Source organism: Artemia franciscana, chromosome 2 (assembly GCF_032884065.1).
Source record: "Artemia franciscana chromosome 2, ASM3288406v1, whole genome shotgun sequence".
Classification (NCBI taxonomy): Eukaryota; Metazoa; Arthropoda; class Branchiopoda; order Anostraca; family Artemiidae; genus Artemia; species Artemia franciscana.
Genome location: NC_088864.1, coordinates 9,067,869 through 9,090,150, shown reverse-complemented (window position 1 = coordinate 9,090,150; position 22,282 = coordinate 9,067,869). Strand labels below are relative to the sequence as shown.

General features: G+C 35.0%; 1 protein-coding gene across 1 annotated transcript in view; it reads left to right on the top strand.

The window, feature by feature from the left end:
• Nucleotides 1-9,157: 9,157 nt before the first annotated feature.
• The window catches only part of LOC136037077 (T-box transcription factor T-A-like), a 53,601-nt gene continuing 40,476 nt past the window's right edge, over nucleotides 9,158-22,282 (top strand). Inside the window, exons 1-2 of the mRNA XM_065719530.1 lie at nucleotides 9,158-9,420; nucleotides 17,180-17,278. Of these exons, the coding sequence (XP_065575602.1) occupies nucleotides 9,215-9,420; nucleotides 17,180-17,278 (305 nt within the window). The 5' untranslated portion in view covers nucleotides 9,158-9,214. The remainder of the gene's footprint in view (nucleotides 9,421-17,179; nucleotides 17,279-22,282) is intronic.

Sequence of the window (22,282 nt, the reverse complement as noted above, 5' to 3'; positions counted from 1 at the left end):
GAAGAATTCTCTTTAGGATAATTTAATGTGAAAAAGACTCTAATTTCCAATCACTTTCCCAATCAATCCAGGAATAAGGACTATGCTGAACAAAATGGCTATCTCAAAATTTTGATCCAATGATTTTGGGAAAAAATGAGCGTCGGTGGGTGGGGGAAGCGAAAGTTGTCCTCCAAATTTTTGGTTACTTGAAAAATACACTAGAACTTTTCAAGTATTTGATAGAAGGTGACAAGTCACTTTGAAAATTAAAAAAAAAGTACATTTTAAAGTAATTTGAAACATCCCAATTTCATTAAATCTCTCATGAAGAACTATATTTAAGTTATTTTATCACACTAGTTTTGAATATACTTTATTTCACTTAATCTGCCATCTCATCCGGTTGGCCTGTGTACATTTTGAAAATAAACGAAATCTATTCATCAGCTTTTGTACCGGCGGAAGGTCCCACACTAGGATGACCCATCTTCCCAAAATATTCATGGCCTAAATCACGGTTACCTTAGGTTGACATTTTCCCACGAATGGTATGAAATACTCAAATGATATTACAACTTTTATGGTAATATTACTTAGTGCTGCTATAAAGTCTTTGACAGAAGCCGACAAGTCACTTGGGAAATTTTCCGCCACTCGATAGCTTGCAAATAAATTTCAGAGGTTAACTAAATGTATATTGAAAAATTAAGAGTCTGCTTTAACAGATGAATACATTACTTTCCATTGAAATAAAAGCTAGATTAAGTTTTTTAACTTCCGTCACCTTCAATAAAGATTGGATCGAAAAATATTTTTTGTTTCATTTCCGAAGCGCTTTCAAAACAATTATCTGCCAGTTGATCATGGGACATAATTGTTTTTGCCAGGAGTGGAAACTACCCTCCTAAGGTAGCCAGTGTATGTATCACCTTGGTATTTGAGAATAGCGTTGCCCCTTAATTTCCACGAGACGTTGAATGGCACAGAAATTTCTTAAAATTTAACTCGCTAGAGTTCTGTGTCTTGGTGTTCCCATATCATCATCATTTTATTTACAACCCATCACAAAATATTAAGTAAACAATTCTTTCACTCACTTGAACTACTTTTTGTTGGACTAATTTTCTTGAGCTTCTAATTACTTCTTAGTCAATTACCTAATATGATTTACTTTTATTAACCCCTCCCCACCCAAATTTTCTTAATAATGTTTGCCTGTTTAAAAAAAATTATGGATACATTCCTGAGTTAAATGAAGAAATATTTTACAAATATACACATATTTGCAGTCATATTTGTTATTTGTAAACAATATTTCGTTTTGACCTTAAAACGAAACACAACTTCTTCATCGAGAATAACCTCCTTATAAGAAGTTGACCACTGGTATAACCAAGATTTAAAGCTACCTCTGAAGTTTTGAGCTTCAAAAATTGGTGTCTTCCTCTTTACTGAAAATTTTCCTCTTTTACTGGAACTTGGTGGTTTGTTTACATCATTCTGGGGCAATTCTCCCTACCTTCGATTCTAGTTATACTACTTTCCAGATAAAGAAAGGGTGTATGGTATAAACACCTAGATAGCTAGAAGAAACTATCAAACAGTTCGTGGTAACGAACTGTAGTAAGGAGCGACCCGGCTCAATAGTAAACGAAACTCTAAAAAATGGAATTTTGATGCTAAAATATACATCAAAAGAATCAGATTTTGTTGCTGATTTTAAATATATAAGTTTCATCAAATTTAGTCTTTGTCATCAAAATTTACGAGCCTGAAAAAATTTACCTTATTTTAGAAAATAGGGAAAAACACCCCCTAAAAGTCACAGAATCTTAACAAAAATCACACCATCGCATTCGGCGTATCAGAGAACCCTATAGCAAAATTTTCAAGCTCCTATCTACAAAAATGTGGAATTTCGTATTTTTTTGCCAGAAGACAAATCACGGGTGCGTGTTTGTTTTTGTTTTTCTTTTCCCCAGGGGTCATCGTATCGACCAAGTGGTCCTAGAATGTCGCAAGAGGGCTCATTCTAACGGAAATGAAAAGTTCTAGTGCCCATTTAAAGTGACCGAAAAATTGGAGGGCACCTAGGCCCCCTCCCACGCTCATTTTTTCTCCAAAGTCGAAAGATCAAAATTTTGAGATAGCCATTTTGTTCCACATATTCAAAAACCTTAATAACTATGTCTTTGGGAATGACTTACTCCCCCACAGTCCCTGGGGGAGGGGCTGCAAGTTACAAACTTCGACCAGTGTTTACATATAATAATGGTTATTGGGAAGTGTACAGTCGTTTTCAGGGGATTTTTTTTTGGTTCTGGGGGTGGGGTTGAGGGGAGGGGGCTATGTAGGAGGATCTTTCCTTGGAGAAATATGTCGTGGGGGAAGTGAAATTCAATGAACAGGGCGCAGGATTTTCTAAAATTACTATAAAAAAAAACAATGAAAAAATAAACATGGAAAAGTGTTTTTCAATTGAAAGAAAAGAGTAGCATTGAAACTTAAAACGAACAGACATTATTACGCATATGAGGGGCTCTACAAATACTTTAGCATAAAGAACGAGGTATTTAGGAGGAGATAAATATCTCGCTCTTTATGCTATAATATTTTTAGTAATTTCAACTATTTATTCTACGGCCTTTCTGATTCAGGGGTCATTCTTAAAGAATTGGGACAAAACTTACGATTTAGTGTAAAGAACGAGGTATTAATGAGGGTACAAACCCCCTCATATACATAATAAAAATTAAAGAATATAAAAGTTTGTTACGTAAGTTAATTCTAAAGTTACGTATATTTTTTGCTAATAAAAAAAATTCGTTAAAAATTAAAATTAATAGTTGCCTTTTTATGTAACCGAAAAATTGCATGGCAACTAGGCCTCCTTCCCCATCCCTTATTTCTCAAAATCGTCTGATCAAAACTAAGAGAAAGCCATTTAGCCAAAAAAGGAATTAATATGCAAATTTCATTTTAATAATTTACGTGTGGACCGTCAAAATCAAACATGCATTAATTCAAAAACGTTCAGAAATTACATAAAAAAAACTAGTTTTTTTTAACTGAAAGTAAGGAGCGACATTAAAACTTAAAACGAACAGAAATTACTCCGTGTATGAAATGGATTGTCCCCTCCGCAATCCCTCGCTCTTTACGCTAAAGTTTGACTCTTTGCCACAATTCTGCTTTTTGAAACAATTAAAAGCTTTAGCGTAAAGAGCGAGGGATTGCGGAGAAGACAATCCATTTCATATACGGAGTAATTTCTGTTCGTTTTAAGTTTTAATGTCGCTCCTTACTTTCAGTTAAAAAAAATCTTAAACTGGAGACGAGCAATGACTCTTCCATTGATAGTCGTCCCTTTTAATGAAGACGATCATTGACGTAACCGCGATTTATAGAAATGTGACGGACAAAATAGCTAGCAGAGAGACAAACAATAGATGAGTATGTTTTTTCTTTATTCGTTAGCTATTATTTATTATGTTATTTTTTGTGCTTAGAAAACAGTTAATTTTTACTGTTGCACGACAACAAAAACGTATGCTTTTCCATCAGTACAGTAGATGTATAATGTAAAGAGTTATAATTGTGTTTATTAATAAAGTATCGTATCGTAAATAATTCCCCTTTTAATGCTTGACTTAGCTTAGTTTATGACTCTGTTCGGTCGAGCTATCAATTGCTTCTGTCAGCTATTCTTAGTAAGAAGAAAGGGGGGGGAAAGTCTTTCTAGAAAGCTTTTTGCTGATTTGACAGTTGGTTTAAAATTTTCTCAGAAAACACAATCTAACTGAAAATGTGTTTCAACAGTTGACTTTCGGGGTTTCAAGGTCAATCCACGATCAAAATATTCATATGAAGACAATGCGATGGAGATACTTTCACTGACACCACCAAAGATCAAAATATAAGCAGAAAAAGTGTTTCAACAGTTGGTTCTCAGGTGTTTCGAGGTCACATTTCCACGATCATAAAAACTCAAATTAAGACAATACGGGTGGGGACAGTTTCAGTAACACCGCCAAAGGAAGCAAGCTATAAAATTGTCATATGTTTTGTCGGTAAATAGGTGCCGACAGTCTGTCAAAGGTCGGGTGCTTCTACTAGACTAATTGTACCACGGGTAGCTCCTCTGCCGCCCTAAGATCATTTGTCTTGGTTGATTTTTGTGACCACCTGTCGCCCATTGCTTCTGCCTTCTATAGTCAGGTTATTCAAAACGTCTTCTATGAAAGTAAGGCTCTGAAGCAACTTAACTCCACGTTTTGTCTGTTGTGCAGACAAAATAGATGTCCGCAACTCTTTTGATTCATCAATGCGGTTCAAAAATATAACAGTTCAAAATAGGGATGAAACCTTTTAATTGACAGTGAAACAAGTATAAAATTTTTAACTGTATATTTCAAAGATATTTACAGTGTCCATCATCGGCAGTAAAACTAAAAGACATTAATAAAACAAACAAATTTATATCCAGTAAACTAATTACATGTAGTTTATTGCTCTTATTTTTTTTTTTCAATGCAACAGTGGAAGCAAATCTCTCTGACCTTTTCGGTTCTGGTACATTAGATTTATCTAACATATCAGGGGGGCAGAGGTCAAAGCTCCTAGATGAAATGAGATTTACTTTATTTGACTTCAGTAAATTATCATAAATTGAATTCAATCAAAATTCACCTGTATCTTCGTAAAATTCACGTAAATTTTCTCTTCGTAAATTCACCTTTGAATTTTCGTCACGGAAAGGCAGTGTGGTCTTCGAAGTTATCTACACTGTGGCTCGAATATATTAAACACCTTTCTTCAGTTTTATGTTTTATAATATACGAAGAGAGTAAAAGGGCTCCTTCCTTCTGAAGATTAACGCAAGGGAAGCCCGACAAAAACTTAAAAATTTAAGCATAAGAACACTCTGTTTTCAGTTTATATTTCATAAAACTGACCACCCATTTATTATCCCCCTCTCGGCTTAAGACTCATAAAATTACCTCTTAGAAAGTTATAATAGTTAGAAAATTCTAAAAATGGGGGAGGCTTTTTTGACCATGCACCAGTTCTTTGAAATCATAAGTGTTTATCATTTATCGTATATATTATTTATCCTATAAAGTTTTATCCCTCCCGAAAATCCCGCCAAAGCAGTGAATTCTATTTAAATATTTGTTGATGCTTCCTCAAGAGATGAATTTTTGAAAAGCATCCGGGAATTGCGTACCACTACGAAAGCAAATTTAGGATGGGGACCTTTTTTTACGCTGTAAAAAAAACAAAAAAAAAAAAAAAAAAAAAAATAATAATTCAGATGTGTAATTTTGGCAAATCATCAATGAAAGAGGTAGGCGGAAGAGGTCCAAAAGAAATAGTTAAGAAATTATGGGCGAACCCATTCGGAGATACAGAGTTTAACTAAGGGAACCCAGGAGAGAGGGGTCCATTCTTTATGAAAAATATCTCTAATGAAAGGAAAATATTAATTTGATGTTTGTTGTGTGATAAAAGAGCACCCATTGACTATTGTTTTCAAATATTGACGCAGTGATTTTTCTGTTAAAAGCGTCGAACTAAAGCATTTTTTTAAATTGAAATATTTATAACCTTTTTATATTTATTGTAAAATATTATTTAGAAAGAAGAAGAAATTCTCAGACCAGCTTTTCTTAGATCTGATCTTATCTTAATTTCTATGAGGATCTTTCTTCATTTCTAAGCAGATTTTCTCTGGTCCAGATTCTCTTCAGGTTTTCGATAAACTAGACACGTCCTGAAGGGGACGCACGCGCTGCCCTAGTTTTTACCGACCTTTTCTGTGTTTTCCCTATAATTGGCTTTATTTGTGCCTGCATTAAATACAGGTTTCTCGATGGATTTTATTAGAATTTTTAGCTTACACTAAACGGAATAATTTTTTCTCGATGGGTTGGTCTAAATATCCTAAACGCGTTTACGTTATGTAAAATAGAAGACAAAAAACGTCAAATTTATTAGGATAGATAATGTCAAGGAAATATAAAAATTGTTTGTTTAGCTTCGCGTCCAGCGAGTTTGTTATTTGGATGTGGCCAAAGCAGAAGCTTCTAAAGGAATACGGTGTTGCTGGAGTCTTGCGATTTCCCAAGTCCTTAATATGATAAATTTGCATATTTTTTTTAATTAAAACTACCTACAAAAAGCATTTTATCTTCAAAAGAAACTGAAATGTGAAATTTGGCAAAGCTTAAAATCAAGGTTCTAATTTTCGGTTTAGGTTTCCTTGTTCACAAACCAGCATTTTTTTTTTTTTTTTTTTTTTATAGAACGCAAACGTTGCACAAGTGAAAAAACCAAAAAGGATGCGCGTTGATCTTGATTTTTTTTTTTTCTCTCTCCAGGCTCTTCGTATCGAATCAGTAGTCGAAGAAAGTCGAAAAAGGACTGGGCTCGATTGGGAGATGCGAGCTCTGGTGCCCTTTTTAAGTAAAAAAAGAGATTGCGCAGGAGCAAAATTGCAATTTCTGCTATTTTGCATCAGAAAACTAATAACCATAAGAGGTTCAAACTCCTCATACTCAGTATAGCTTATGACAATTTCAAGTTTTAGTATTACTCTTTGTGTTCATTCAAAAAAACTTTCTTAACAATCTACCAATAACATACTGCAGCACCAAACCACCTGACGTCAATAAAGCTGCGCAAGCTCCTCCTCCATCCCAATCCAGTCAAAGCTTCCCTTTTTACACCCTTCAAAGAAGTTCCCATTTCTTTTAAATGTTTCCTTATCAAATCTTTTAGTAAGGGATGCCATTACCTGTATTGGCCTCAGGCAGCTTGTTACTGTGCTGTTTTCTAAGTAATGATAGTGGTAAAAAGACTAAAAAACAATTCGTATATGAACTTTTCAAAACGAATGGAAAATACTGGAGATGTGGAAATTCAAAATAGACTTAGAGCAATCACCATTTGACTTTTGAGTGCGAAAGTAAATCAAACATTCCGCGGTAACAAACTGTAAGTAAAGTGCAACAAGGCTCAATTGTAATCAAAACTCTAAAAAACTGGATTTTTATACCAATAGATATATCCAAAGATTCGGCTTATTATGCTGATTCTAAATATAAGATTCATTAAGTTTATTTGTATCTATCAAAGGCTACGTGCAATTTTTGCCAAAAGAAAGATCTTGGGTGTGTGTTAATATGTTTGTTCTCCCCAGGGGGGGATCGTAATGCTAGTTGTCCGGGGTAAATTTCCTTAAGGATTGAAACGTCTAGAGGTCTTTTCCGTGGAGGGATAACCAAACAATCCGGTATCGTTTAAAAACTATAATAAATTAAATTCAAAATAAAACTTAAGTGTAAGCATGGAGCAACATTGAAACTTAAAACATATAGAAATTTTACTTATACGAAGGAGGTTGCCCTAATTCTTTAAGAATGGCTCCTGAAATATAAGTGTCGTATAGTTATAACAATAAGAAGCTTTTTTAAAGGACTAAACAGCTTTAGCATGAAGAGTCAGGTACTGGAAAGAGGGCGCCCCTCTTCCCTGATATACATTATAATTTCTTTTGGTTTTAAGTTTTAGTGTTGCTCCTTCGTTCAACTTGAAACCACTTTTTTTTCTTTTTAAAATTAATTAAAAAAAAAAAAAAATACCACACATACAGGCAGCGCTCAAGACCTTTCTCAAAAATTAGTACCATCAAAACTAGTGCCGAAAAACTAGGACATTTTATGGGACCGAAGAGTGTTTGATTTTTTAATAGAAAATAAAAAAAGAATTTACTACTAAAAAAGTGTTTTTAATGTATTTTATGACAATTAACTTACTTTTTCCGGTAATGATAATGCTCCAATCCCCCCCTCCTTTTTTTAATAAATTCTTCTAAAAGCAAATAAGTGATGAAAAAATATGTAAAAAACATGAAATGCTAATAATCTAGGTGATGAACTTAGTTTTCAAGGAAATTGTTCGTTTAATGTTCGTAAGGAAGGATTTGAAGGAAATCGGAGCTTTATGTGAAGAACAAGTTTTGACTAGACTGGGATGGGGGAGGAGTATGTACAACTCTTTTGACCCTAGTTGCCTTGTAGCTGTAGGGAACTGTTAGTAGTAACAGTATTTATTTTTCTACATAGCACATACTGTACAAGAAATCAGGGGGCTTCGTAGGGTTGGCTGCCAAACTTTAATTTCTGGTAAACTTTTTCGGTACTTGTCTATTATATAAAACACACTCGAGTGGTGAAATTTGGTGACAATAAAATATGATGAAAATATAATACTTTATTAGGAAAATTCTGAAGGTCATTTGTGAATTAATAAATTAAGAGCTTCGACTCCGGCTGACCGTCTCAATGACAAATAAGAGTTCATTAGTAACGCGATTCTTGACCTAGTTCATTTTATTTCATTATTAACGTGATCATTGAGGACACCAACTAGTTTGTTTTGACTAGTGATAGAAAATATTGTCTCACCATGGATGTTCAAATTAAGATTTGGGATTTGGCAAGCATCGAAGAACAGGCAATTATATTTTCCAGGATAAGGGGTAGTTGCCCAAAACGAAACAGTGTTTCAATGGACACACCAAGACTTTGTACTATTACGAGAAGCAACATTTTTGGATGTGTAACATTGTTCTGGGCGCAAATTTCCTATTTGTAGTTTTCATAATTTTGCTAATGATTTGCTATTTTGATCATATTTTTTTTTCAATATCATTAACCAATTTTCATTTCTCAAGTATGGTTTATATAACAGACAAGTGCCACTTTTTCAGTTTGACTGCATCATTCATTGTAATTTGTTTCCGTTTTTAGGTTTCATTTCTTTATTTGTTCTAATTCCTGCCTGTTTAAGTTTAATGATCCAATCTTGTTAAAATGCAACATAGGCAAAAAGCAAAAGTAAAAATCGACTTTTCATATAAATCTGCTAATCTGTGTGTTTGTCACCCCCTGCTGCTTTGGTTTACGGCAATACTTCCGCCGAACCGACGAGCGGCTTCCCTTCCAAGGGGAAAATGATGCATAAAATATACCATAATCTTAGAATTTCAACAAATTCATTGGGTATTGCAACCAAAATAAGGCGGGGCTAATTTGATGTTAAGCAAACCAATGAGCATTTTACTGTCAACTCTTCTCTTCGTTTTATGCTTCAGTTTCTCAAGCGACTTAAATTGATTTTACGAAGTGCGTTAAGTGTTGGAAGTCTGTGTTGTTTTAAATGTTTTAAAATGAAATCTATTATGCCAGGATATCACGCTTGTCAATTAATAGCTATAGCAGAGGGAGGTATTAAAAAGTCTGGCTTCGATGCCAACTCTCCTACTGTTTTGAATAATAATTTGGATACCAATTGTAAAGTGATCTTAGACGACCGAGAACTCTGGGCAAAGTTCCAGGAACTAGTGAATGAAATGATTGTAACCAAAAATGGGAGGTAAGGAAATTTTAGAAAACTTTAAGAAGTCAAATACTGTACTACAACACAAGCATGCACGCCCGAATCAGAGGGGGGGGGGGCATAGAGGACTTTACCCCATAGATTTTATAAGGTACCTTTTTGGAGGGCATTTCCGTTGGAAAATACCTTTTTGCTATTATCATTGGAAAAGGTGGAAAAATGACAAATTTACTCCCGTTGATTTTCAAAATACATTTTGCGGTAAAATTCTACTTTAGCTACTTTTGGTTATCTTTGTTTTATAAAAATTAAATCTTAAAAAATAGATCTTCTGCTTAAATGAAGTATCATAAAAAATTTCAGCTTCGCAACTGTGCTCAATCCCAATTTATAAGGTTTTAAAGATATGCAAATACATTTCCCAGATTTTGAAAAAAAAAACAAACATTGATATGGCTTAAAATTCTACTCAAATAATTATATGCAAAAAATGTCAATGAATCATAGGATTAAGAATTCATCTATTTTCATGTTAATTTACATTTAGCTTAGGGCTGTAGGAGACCATGAGTGGACTGGGGATGAATTGTCAAAAACACAAACAAAGCCATGAAAATTAGCATAAAATTAGAATTCTAAAAATGTCTCTTTCTATTCTAGCAAGTCTCCTTCTGGAGAGCCGCTATTCTGAACCTTTACCATGTTTTTTTTATAGGATATATAAGCTCGCGAGCATAATGGGGCCACCAATAAAGTCTCCTTTTCTTTGTCAGGTCATGCCGATGTCAGCTGCCGTTTGTAGGGTCGTTTTCAGGGGGGGGGAGTGGGGATGTAGGTAAAGGAAGTTCAAGGGAAGGGACAAAGAGGGCACTTGTCCCAGGTTCAGAAATTTTAAGAATGCAAAATTCCAAAAAAAATATTCTAACGGTTATAATAATTTTGTAATCTTTGAAATTTTCAAACAGTTCGTGGTAAGGAACTGTAGTAAGGAGCGACCCGGCTCAATAGTAACCAAAACTCTAAAAAATGGAATTTTGATACCAATAGCTACATCAAAAGAATCGCATTTTAATGCTCGTTTTAAATATATAAATTTCATCAAGTTTAGTCTTACCCATCAAAAGTTACGAGCCTGAGAAAATTTGCCTTATTTTAGAAAATAGGGGGAAACGCCCCCTAAAAGTCATAGAATCTTAACAAAAATCACATCATCAGATTCAGCGTATCAGAAAACTCTACTGTAGAAGTTTGAAGCTCCTATCTACAAAAATGTGGAATCTTGTGTTTTTTGCCAGAAGACAGAACACGGATGCGTTTTTATTTGTTTTTTGTTTTTTTGTTGGTTTTTTTTCCCAGGGGTGATCGTATCGACCCAGTTGTCCTAGAATGTTGCAAGAGGGCTCATTCTAATGGAAATGAAAAGTTCTAGTGCCCTTTTTAAGAGACCAAAAAAATTGGAGGGCACCTAGGCCCCCTCCCACGCTAATTATTTTCCCAAAGTCAACGGATCAAAATTCTGAGATAGCCATTTTATTCAGCGTAGTCGAAAAACCTTATAACTATGTCTTTGGGGACGACTTACTCCCCCACAGTCCCCTTGGGAGGGGCAACAAGTTACAAACTTTGACCTGTGCTTACATATAGTAATTGTTATTGGGAAGTATACAGGCGTTTTCAGGAGGATTTTTTGGTTTGGGGGAGGGGTTGAGAAGAGGGGGATATGCTGGGGGAACTTTCCTTCGAGAATTTGTAATGGGAGAAGAAAATTTCCATGAAGGGAGAGCAGGATTTACTAGCATTATTTAAAAAAAAAAAAACAATTAAAAAATAAAATGAAAAAGCTTGTTCAGCTGGAAGTAAGGAACAGCAATAAAACTTAAAACAAACAGAAATTATTACCCATATGAGGGGCTCACCTCCTTCTAATACTTCACTCTTTACGCTAAAGTATTTTCAGTAATTTCAACTACTTATTCTACGGCTTTTGTGATTCAGGGGGTCATTCTTAATGAATTGGGATAAAATTTAAGCTTTAGTGTAAAGAGCGAGGTACTGACGATGGGGCGAATCCCCTCATATATGTAATAAAAACATGAGAATACAAAAGTTCTTTACGTAAGCTAATTTATAAGTTACGTAAATCTTTTACCAATAAAAAGATTCGTAAAAAATTAAAAGTTCTAGTTGCCTTTTTAATTAACCAAAAAATCGGGGGGCAACTAGGCTTCGTCCCCCGCTCTTTTTTTCTCAAAATCATTCGATCAAAATTATGAGAAAGCCATTGAGCCAAAAAAAAAAAAAATGCAAATTTCGTTTTGATTATTCCTCTGCTGAGAGCCAAAATCAAAACATGCATTGATTCAAAAACGTTCAGAAATTAAATAAAAAAAAAAAGTTTTTTTAACTGAAAGTAAGGAGCGACATTAAAACTTAAAACGCACAGAAATTACTTCGTATATGAAAGAGGCTGCTTCCTCATCAACGCCCCGCTCTTTACGCTAAAGTTTTTTACTGTTTTAAAAAGAAGAATTGAGAGAAAGAGTCAAACTTTAGCGTAAAGAGCGGGGCGTTGATGAGGAAGCAGCCTCTTTCATATACGAAGTAATTTCTGTGCGTTTTAAGTTTTAATGTCGCTCCTTACTTTCAGTTAAAAAAATTTTTTTTTATTTAATAATTAAAATAAAGCGGAGGACACAGTTAATGTACGAAAATAATCAATAAATTTCTAATTAGTTAATAGAATAGAAATAAACAAAAAATGAAATTATAATAATTAAAATTATCAAATGAAATAATAATTAATAATAATTTAAATAATAAATTAAAAAAATTAACGTATTACTTTAATAAATTGAAAATAATTTCGTTAATAAATGAAAACTTGTTCAAATTTGGTTTTAAAATTTTTGGGAAGCAGAGGAAGGGAAGCTAACTAAGGTTCTGTCGTAGGAGAAGAGTCCAGAACCACCGATGAGTGGAAGACTACTTGGTTTGAGCCTACCCCTGAAACATTTCTGTAACTCGTAAATTGGTCTAAATTGCCCAAATAAAACAAACTATTTCACCTAAGAAACCAAAAACATTGTCTGACTCATAAATCGCTGTTTAAATTAAGGATAAAAATAGTACTTGCCCCTTAAAAGATAAAAGTCTTAGATACAGGCTAGCCATTTTACATGAGCTCTCATGCCATTTTGAGCTTTAGTAGCCTAATACTATAAAGTATAATAAGTATTAGCAAATTATTAAGAAAAAACCGAAAACCACCAGAGAAACCTTGTCTTTGAAAGATCAATTAAATTTAAGAACGAGTCGTATTTGACCATATGCGCATCATTTTATTTTAAAATTAAATTCATTAACTAATTGAATTAATAACTTAAAATAATATGAGCATGAAAATTTGGTCTGGAATTTGATTCTGAAAAGTCTGCAACTGCATTTTTCCCGCTTGGCGCAAGAGCTTCCAATGGATATTTTCCTTAACAAATTCTATTACAATATTTCCAATGCGTCTTCTATTAGTTTTTACGTTTTACAAAATATTTCCCAAGGTTCCCCGCGGCCCATAATTCACACATTGTAAGAAATTTTAGTGTTTATCTACTCTATCATTTGGTAAACAAGAGTTTACATTGCTATCAAACAGTTCGTGGTAACGAACTGTAGTAAGGAGCGACCCGGCTCAATAGTAACCAAAACTCTTAAAAATGGAATTTTGATACCAATAGCTATATCAAAAGAATCGCATTTTAATGCTGGTTTTAAATATATAAGTTTCATCAAGTTTAGTCTTACCCATCAAAAGTTACGAGCCTGAGAAAATTTGCGTTATTTTAGAAAATAGGGGGAAACACCCCCTAAAAGTCATAGAATCTAAACAAGAAATCACACCATCAGATTCAGCGTATCAAACAACCCTACTGTAGAAGCTTCAAGTTCCTATCTACAAAAATGTGGAATTTTTCATTTTTTGCCAGAAGGCAGATCACGGATGCGTGTTTATTTGTTTTTTTGTTTTTTTTTTCCCAGGGGTGATCGTATCGACCCAGTTGTCCTAGAATGTTGCAAGAGGGCTCATTCTAACGGAAATGAAAAGTTCTAGTGCCCTTTTTAAGTGACCAAAAAAATTGGAGGGCACCTAGGCCCCCTGCCACGCTAATTATTTTCCCAAAGTCAACGGATCAAAATTCTGAGATAGCCATTTTATTCAGCGGAGTCGAAAAACCTTATAACTATGTCTTTGGGGACGACTTACTCCCCCACAGTCCCCGTGGGAGGGGCAACAAGTTACAAACTCTGACCTGTGCTTACATATAGTAATGGTTATTGGGAAGTATACAGGCGTTTTCAGGAGGATTTTTTTGGTTGGGGGGAGGGGTTGAGAAGAGGGGATATACTGGGGGAACTTTCCATCGAGAATTTGTCATGGGAGAAAAAAACTTCCATGAAGGGAGAGCAGGATTTACTAGCATTATTTAAAAAAAAAAAAATTAAAAAATAAATGTGAAAAAGCTTTTTCACCTGGAAGTAAGGAACAGCAATAAAACTTAAAACAAACAGAAATTATTACCCATATAAGGGGCTCACCTCCTTATGATACCTAGCTCTTTACGCTAAAGTATTTTTAGTAATTTCAACTATTTATTCTACGGCTTTTGTGATTCAGGGGTCATTCTTAATGAATTGGGATAAAATTTAAGCTTTAGTGTAAAGAGCGAGGTACTGACGATTGGGCGAATCCCCTCATATATGTAATAAAAACATGAGAATACAAAAGTTCTTTACGTCAGCTAATTTATAAGTTACGTAAATCTTTTACCAATAAAAAGATTCGTAAAAAATTAAAAGTTCTAGTTGCCTTTTTAATTAACCAAAAAATCGGAGGGCAACTAGGCTTCGCCCCCGCTCTTTTTTTCTCAAAATCATTCGATCAAAATTATAATAAAGCCATTTAGCCCCCCCCCCCCAAAAAAAAAAATATGCAAAATTTCGTTTTGATTATTCCTCTGCGGAGAGCCAAAATCAAAACATGCATTGATTCAAAAACGTTCAGAAATTAAATAAAAAAACGAGTTTTTTTAACTGAAAGTAAGGAGCGACATTAAAACTTAAAACGTGCAGAAATTACTTCGTATATGAAAGAGGCTGCTTCCTCATCAACGCCCCGCTCTTTACGCTAAAGTTGTTTACTGTTTTAAAAAGAAGAATTGAGAGAAAGAGTCAAACTTTAGCGTAAAGAGCGGGGCGTTGATGAGGAAGCAGCCTCTTTCATATACGAAGTAATTTCTGTGCGTTTTAAGTTTTAATGTCGCTCCTTACTTTCAGTTAAAAAAACTCGTTTTTTATTTAATTTTAACTAAGCACAACCATACTCGGTCTCAATTGAGGTTTCGCTTACTGACCAAATGAACATTTTATTCAATTTCTGAAGTGACCGTTTAGCTATGATTGTTAGTATTTTATTCATTTGTTTTACTAGTATTTACTATAAGTTGTCATTATATTGGTTTTTATTTTCTTTAATATGATATTATTTTATTATTGAACTGAACATTCTTCTTTATATGACGAGTTTCCAACGATATAAGTAAATATTAATGAATATAAAAAAAATCTCTAGTTTTATGTCAAATCGAGTCCCTCCACTCTGCGAAACACTACTGCGGTATGTCAGCTATTGGAAAAAGAGAAAAATAACGGAACATATTTAAGTTGAAGATAAAATACCAATATTTTCTTTTTGAAAAATTACATATGGGATTTAGTTTTGCCTTTGTTTCAAAACAATGTTTAAATCTAGAATTCGAAATTTCAAGAGTAATTTCAAATCAAATGTATTTTTTCATTTGAATGGTACTCTGGAAAAACAACGTGACAAAAATAGGCTGAAAGAGTTTTTTTTGTTCTTGCGTGATATATCCCCGACCACTCAAGTTGTTCATTCATTGACGCATTGCAGAACCGGTTTTTTCGTTAGTTCCTTTCAGCTTAGCGTGAAACAAGACAAAGATAAGTGACAAAATAGATGGAAAATATATAATTTGGGCTATATTTTTGTCTAATAAGGGGGGGGGGTAATGTGTTTGGACAGTGTGAAGTTAGAAAACATTTCTTACTGCATGATTTGCACAATAATTGTACCTAACACATTATTCATGCAGATCTGCTACATTTTGCCCCCCTCCCCTCTCCTAATGTGCAAATACATAGCCAAAATTTGTTTCTAAAGTATTATTTTTTTCATACTTAGGTACATATCATTGAGATTGAGTGTCAGAGAAACATTAGAAGAATATTGGGTAAGGGGTATATCATACAAGTAGGCTACCTATTTTTAAACCTCTCTACTAAATGTAATGACCTTAAAATAGCTTTTCAAAAATCAAACTTCGTCTAGCTCCCTTCTACCTTTTGATTTTAACTTATTTTCAAAATAACTTTCCGAAGAAAAAGTTTTTCAAAGAAAAGTCAAGTTGAAGAAGAACGAGTAGAAGAAAAGTTCTATAATAACTCAAACCTTAAACGACCAGAAATTAACATCAAAGAATAAATGCAACATAAAACAGACATAAATTAAAATGAATAATCACAACAAACATAAAGATAACAGATACTAATAAAGACGAATAAATAAATCATAAAACGGGTAGGAAATAAAATAAATACTAAAACGAAACTTGAAACAAACAGAAATTAAGACAAACAGCACTCTGGCACCCCCCCCCCATACCTGTAATCCTTATAAAGTCTATTTCTTCATTTGCGTCTTAATGAAAACTATATGTATTTTGAACAGTGCTTTAATTTTCAAAATATTAACTAAATAAAAAAACATAACTAAAAAAAAGATTTAAAAAATAATAACTAAGATAATGGGAATGAACTGGGGGGGGGGTGTGGCAGTAGCCAAAGTTCTGTTTTATAATTTCTGTGTTTATTAAGATTAACTTTAGTATTTGTTTTTATTCCTGCTCGTTTTGGGATATATTTATCCCTCTGTGTTAATATCTGTTTATGACGTTCGTTCAAACGGCAGAAAGACAGCTTAGAAGAAGACAAGAACAAGAGGCAGGAACGCAGTTTGCAATGGGGAAAGAGGGCAACTACCCCCCCCCCAAAGTCCTCTCCCAAACCTTAGTTAACAAAAAAAAAATAAAAAAAACTTAAAATGCAGTCTTGTACTTATTGTTAGCAGCGGGCCCCAAATTATAAAAGAACAAACATGGGTGAAAAATCAGCAAAACCTAGGCTAAAAACCTGTGACTATATATTCTAGGAGGTTTTCCTTGCAACTGAAACTTGAGATTTTGGACCGGCTAGTTGGCCAGATTTGCGAAAAGGCCAAGGCAGAAAGATTATACCAAGCGTCCTATTGTGATTGAATTATATAGTGGAACTATCAGTTGACTTAAGCTGTCAGGACATTGTGCATTGTGCTTTTCGTTAATGTTGGGAAAACAATGATCAGACACATAAAATCTTCATAGCCAGGACAATATTAACAGATCGGCCAATTGGTCGGTTGTCCATAAGTGAAACAAGTAAACCCCCCCCCCCCAAAAAAAGTTTTTGTATTTTAAATAGAGGTTAAGTAAACCCGCAGGGGCCAAATGTAACACCTTGTATTAAGGTAGTTGTGCCGTAAAGACGGCCCTATTACGGTGTATCACAAAAGAGCTCAAGGATAATAGCTTGAGAAGTAATTATTGATGAAATTTTTTGTTTAGGCTGTGAATTTAATTTAGTGATGCTTTGTAACATGTTCACAAATTATCAGTGTTAAATTTTACAGGAGGATGTTTCCTGTTGTAAAAGTGAATATTTCAAACTTGGACCCTGAGGCTATGTATTCAGTACTACTTGAGTTTGTTCAAATTGATCATGAAGGAAGGTAACGTCTCAATTTTTTTTACTTGTTATTTTGTAATATGTTCTTCCATTGCGTTATACAATTTTCTTTCATTATTACTCACCCATGACATTGCAACAATTCTCCGTTTTACGCTAAATGAAATACTTTAGCTGAGGGGAGGCGTTGTAAAAACAATAATGTGTATTAAGTAGAACAAAAATGAAATATAATTTTCTATCAGGCATACCTGGACGGTTTCATTGCAGCTGAACCACCGTGTAACTGAACCCCAAGCAACTGAACCACTGTAACAGAACTATCGCGCAGCTGAACCGCCATGCAACTCAACCCCAATACGACTCAACTCCATTTAACTAGACCCTTATGTAACTGAGCCCCTGTGCAACTGAATCACCGTGCAACTGAACCCTTGTATAACTGAAATCTCGTGCAACTCAACCATCGTACTTACATTGGGTAAAAATAAGTTAGAATTTTTACATCTTCAACGTTATTGGAATTGTTTGCTTTTGAAATTCATGATATAAATGACTATCACGATGATTAATAAACACAGCTCTGTTTTGCTGATACAAAAACAAAGAAAATCGGATGTTACAAATTCTTAAAGCCAGATTTATTTCTCCTTGTTGCATGTCTGTTAATGAGCGTTCCCTTCGCCTTGTCATTGCCAACGAGTCTAGGCGTTTACCTTCCCCCCCCTTTGAAAAATACCCCCTCGCGGAAGATATGCCTTTCCAAATTTTATTATTTCGTTTGAGTTCGATTATTTTTTCGTCTAGTTGAGAAGTGCTACGGAAAATGTAAAAGAGGAATTGATGTGTAAGCCTTGCCCTCCCTCCCCCCGTGCAAAATTTTCTTCTCGTGGAAAATTCTCCCCCGCCCCCCGCCCCCTTTCAGAAAACACCACACAGTAAATGTCCGTATGCTTCCAAATAACAAACTAATTGTTTTGTAGCTAGGGAGAGAGGGAGGAACCTCAAAGGGAGGATTTAAATGCCAAAATATATCAGCTGTCATTTAGCTTTCGGATAAATAGAGAATTATCTCTAAGGGAGAGACAAAAGGAGGATGGAGGTTGAAATTACTTTATAATCCCCAAGCAGTTCTACTCTTTCTTTTATAGGTCGAAAGTGATTGGATACCAACCAACCGCAAGGGTTATTCTTCTGGGGGAGATTTTTCATGGGGAAGCTTTTTCCAGGGGGGGGTATTTTCAGTGAGGTGGTATTTTCCACAGAAGGTATTTTCCCTGTGGGGGGGGGGCTGGTTACTCTCCAATCACTTTGACTTTGAAAAATGGCACTCAAACTTTCAACTTCCAATCGAGTAATTAAACGTGATTAATAAACATGATTAAAAAAACACAGTCCTCAGGGCAAGGGCTGTAGGTTATAGTAGTTTACCCATTGTCAACATTTAAGGTTTTTATACAAAGAATAGTCTTACAAATTTTGGAGAAGACTTGTTCAATTAGTAATTTAAATTTCAAGTTCAGTTTTGAAGAATCAAAGGTAATTAGAGGACAATCAGCCTCTCCCTCTTAACCGCTATATTTCCCCCTAATGCATCAGATCAAAAAAAAAATCAAAATAGTCTAAAGGTGAAATAACCGTGTCTCTGGGGATTAACAATCCCACCAGCAGCTCCTGGAGCAAGAACTTCATATGAACATGGGGGGTGTTCATTCGATTAGAAATCAAAAGTTCCAACGCACTTTTTAAAAGTTAAAAGTGATGAAGGATGTCCACCCTGACCGTCTTTTTTCCCTAAATAAATCCGATCGATAATTTTGAAATGACAATTTTATTTAAAACATTTCAGACGTTAAATAACTATGCCTTCAGTTACATACAAGGTTTTGTATGTAATAAAGTGCTATTGTAACATGCCCTTGTTTAAATACAAGGTGTTTTTTTTTTATCAAGAAAAGATAAATAAATAAAAAGCATGGAGCATGAAGGTTAAACCATAGGGAAATGTTAAGAAGAATAACAAACGGAGTCAAGAAACATCTTTTTCTTTATTGGTTGTGAATAGGAAATACCAGTAATATTTAAAATGGCTGATGGTATCAGCCGTCACATCGTTCGGAAAATTTTTAGGTGCATCTTCAACTAAATCAAGAGGTAGTTTGTGCATACAGTTTTACAAGACGACGTATCTGCAATGTGTTGAGAACAGCTGAGGGTATAACCTGAGGGTATGAAATTTAAACTTAGGGAATGTTGAAAAAAAATGCTGGAGTGCAACCAGCTCCCCTCCCGTATCCTCTTTAGCTGCAATCTCCGCAAAGTCATCAGTTATAAATTCGTTATCTAGATTTACAAAGGTCAAATAATTTCAACACACATGTTTATTACTTAATGTCCGGAAAAGTCTGATTCACCTGAAAAAAAGAGAAACAAATCAGCTTTAATGGATCGGATCTTTTTTTCTTGCAAAAATAAAACAAAACTTTTCCATGAATGACACTGACAGGCGTTTATATCATGACTTTAAGAAACAAACAATTCTAACAAGATTCAACAAGTAAACATTTTAACTTGTTTTACCCATTTATATTGGCTCATATTTTTAGAATACTGATAAACTGAGTTCAGTGGTTCAGTTGTAAGATGGTTCAGTTAAAACGAAGGTTCCGCTGCAAGGTGGTTCAGTTGAATGATGGTTAAGCTGCACGGGCTATCAGTTAAAAAGGGTTGAGTTATACGGGGATCTAGTTGCAAGAGGGTTTAGATAAATGGTGTTCAGTTTACGGTGGCTCAGTTACATGGGGGTTCGGTTATACAGGCGTTCAGTTGCACAGTGGTTCAGTTACACGGCGGTTTAAGTTACACGCACACCGACCTGGACATCTTTGTTTATAATTTAGCCCATCTGAACAAGTCCAGCGTACGCACCTGTCATATTAAGCTTTATTTTACAAAATAAACATCCCATGTTCTGAAAACTGATGAATAAGGTCCTCCCAGAAAATAAACTCAGCATAATTCCGTGTCTTAAGATGAACAGAAAATATTAAAACAAAATACCTCCTTTTATGCTAAGCCATTTTGTACCAAAATTATACCACAAGAGGTTGTTTGTTATCGTCTGAAAATCAAGTAAAATTTTTGGCACCCACGTTGCTCTACAACACTCGCGGGGCGCGATGATTTTTCCATTTTTACTGAGAGCTATGGCAACATTCCCTGCCGCAGTTTTTCTACTTTGAATGCAGGACAGTTTTTGGAGATGATCTAAACCCCTTTAAGACGGTGAAACTGAGTCAATGCCCAACCCTAGCTTTAATAGGTTAGACAGCTGAGAAAGTTCACTGTGTTCGAAGTGCATGGAAGAAGAAGTAAAGATAGAATAAAACTCCTAAACATTGAAAATGACTGTGAGCTTTGCACTCGACACCAAAACACATCTAAATGCAAGTCAATCTAGGCGTCAATCTTTCTTGGAAAGGGTAGTTTCTTCCGTTCTTGGATAATAGCATCCAGGTCATTGTGTCTCGGCAGCTTTGCAAACTTTTTTAAACTCCCCCCTTCTTTTCAACAGCAGACTTTCATTGGGGCCAATTAAAGCTTCTTACCGACTAATACCTGAAGCTCAATAAATGTTACCACATCTCATCGCAGAACACGATCAAAATTATTTAGCACTTCCCTGTCTTTTCCGAGTTTCATCAGAATTAGGAAAATGTGTCTTTACAAATCAGAAATTCATCCGTCATATCCATAGCGATATTCTGGCGCACGAGTCCAAAAAGCATCGTATCAGCTTGACAGTGGCCTGTAGAAGGACAAAAACTTCAGTTATATGATGCTTACCTGGTTTTCCTTTATTCTTGTGGTTGACTTAGAATCTACCAACGTAAAACCTTAATCAGATAGACGTATATTATTCACAATACATGTTGTTGTGGTATTGTCTTGACTTAATTGACTTTACGCTCTCGCTCAGCAAGGTCGCCAGCGTAGAGAGAACTGTATAACAGCGCCGTCAGTCTTCTCCAAATAGTCCTGTCAAAGACTAAGTCTGGGGCCTCATTTGGGTTGGTGTTGCGGCTGAGCAGGCTTTGGCTTATTACATGTGGCATTGTAGCCACAGAAAATTTAAGGTTGTTCTATTATTGTCCGTTGGTTTCTTCGTCATCAAAATTGCTAACAATGAGAGGGGAGGTAGGTTGTTGGAAGCAATATGTGTCTCATTTGTCCCCATGCCTTTATTTGTCCCCTATACTGTCCAACCGTCCTTACATCTTTATTTGTTCCCGTAAGCACCTTTATTCACCTGTTTAATCTTCTTTGCTGGCGGCTGTAATTCCTTTTTGTTTCGTCGTCATCAAAATTTTTCTGACCGTGACAGGTGAGTGAGGAGCTGTTGGAAGCCTCGTGGGTTCCATTTGTCCATCTAATCACACAGATTGACAGTCATTTCACGCGTCTGACTTATGCAAGGTGCTATCTGCCTGAATTTTAGCTCAAGAAGTTGATGACAAAAAAGGACTTATTGTAGCTTGGATTCAGATTTGTTTTCACTCCAAATTAGGGTTCGTTTGTTTTTGTACATAGATTGAGAATCCTTTTATGATATTGGTTGAAACACTGTGCAACCTTTCTATCTTGTTACTAAAGGAATGGCTAGGGTAGGTGTAGGGAAAACTGACTTAAAATACGCCTCAAATCGAACATATTTGTATACGATTTAAGGTAAGCAACATGCAGCATATCCACTTTTTTTTTACTAATATGTACCTGCGAAGAATGGGCAGTTCATGCATATTGGGCCCTAGACTCCGGGTTTCTGTTTGTCACATATCCTTAGAGTCACATTATAATTCTCTTACAATTTTGTTTCTAACGGTAATCTCAAAATTCGAGTCAGATCGAGTTGAAAAGGACACGGGTTCTAGATGGTTACCCTCTGATCTTTTTTGACCTTTCCAAATAGAGCTGTAAATTTTCGATCGAATGAGCCTCTTTCAAAGTTTTTGCGACCGCCCGCTCTTAACGATATGACTGGAGGGGC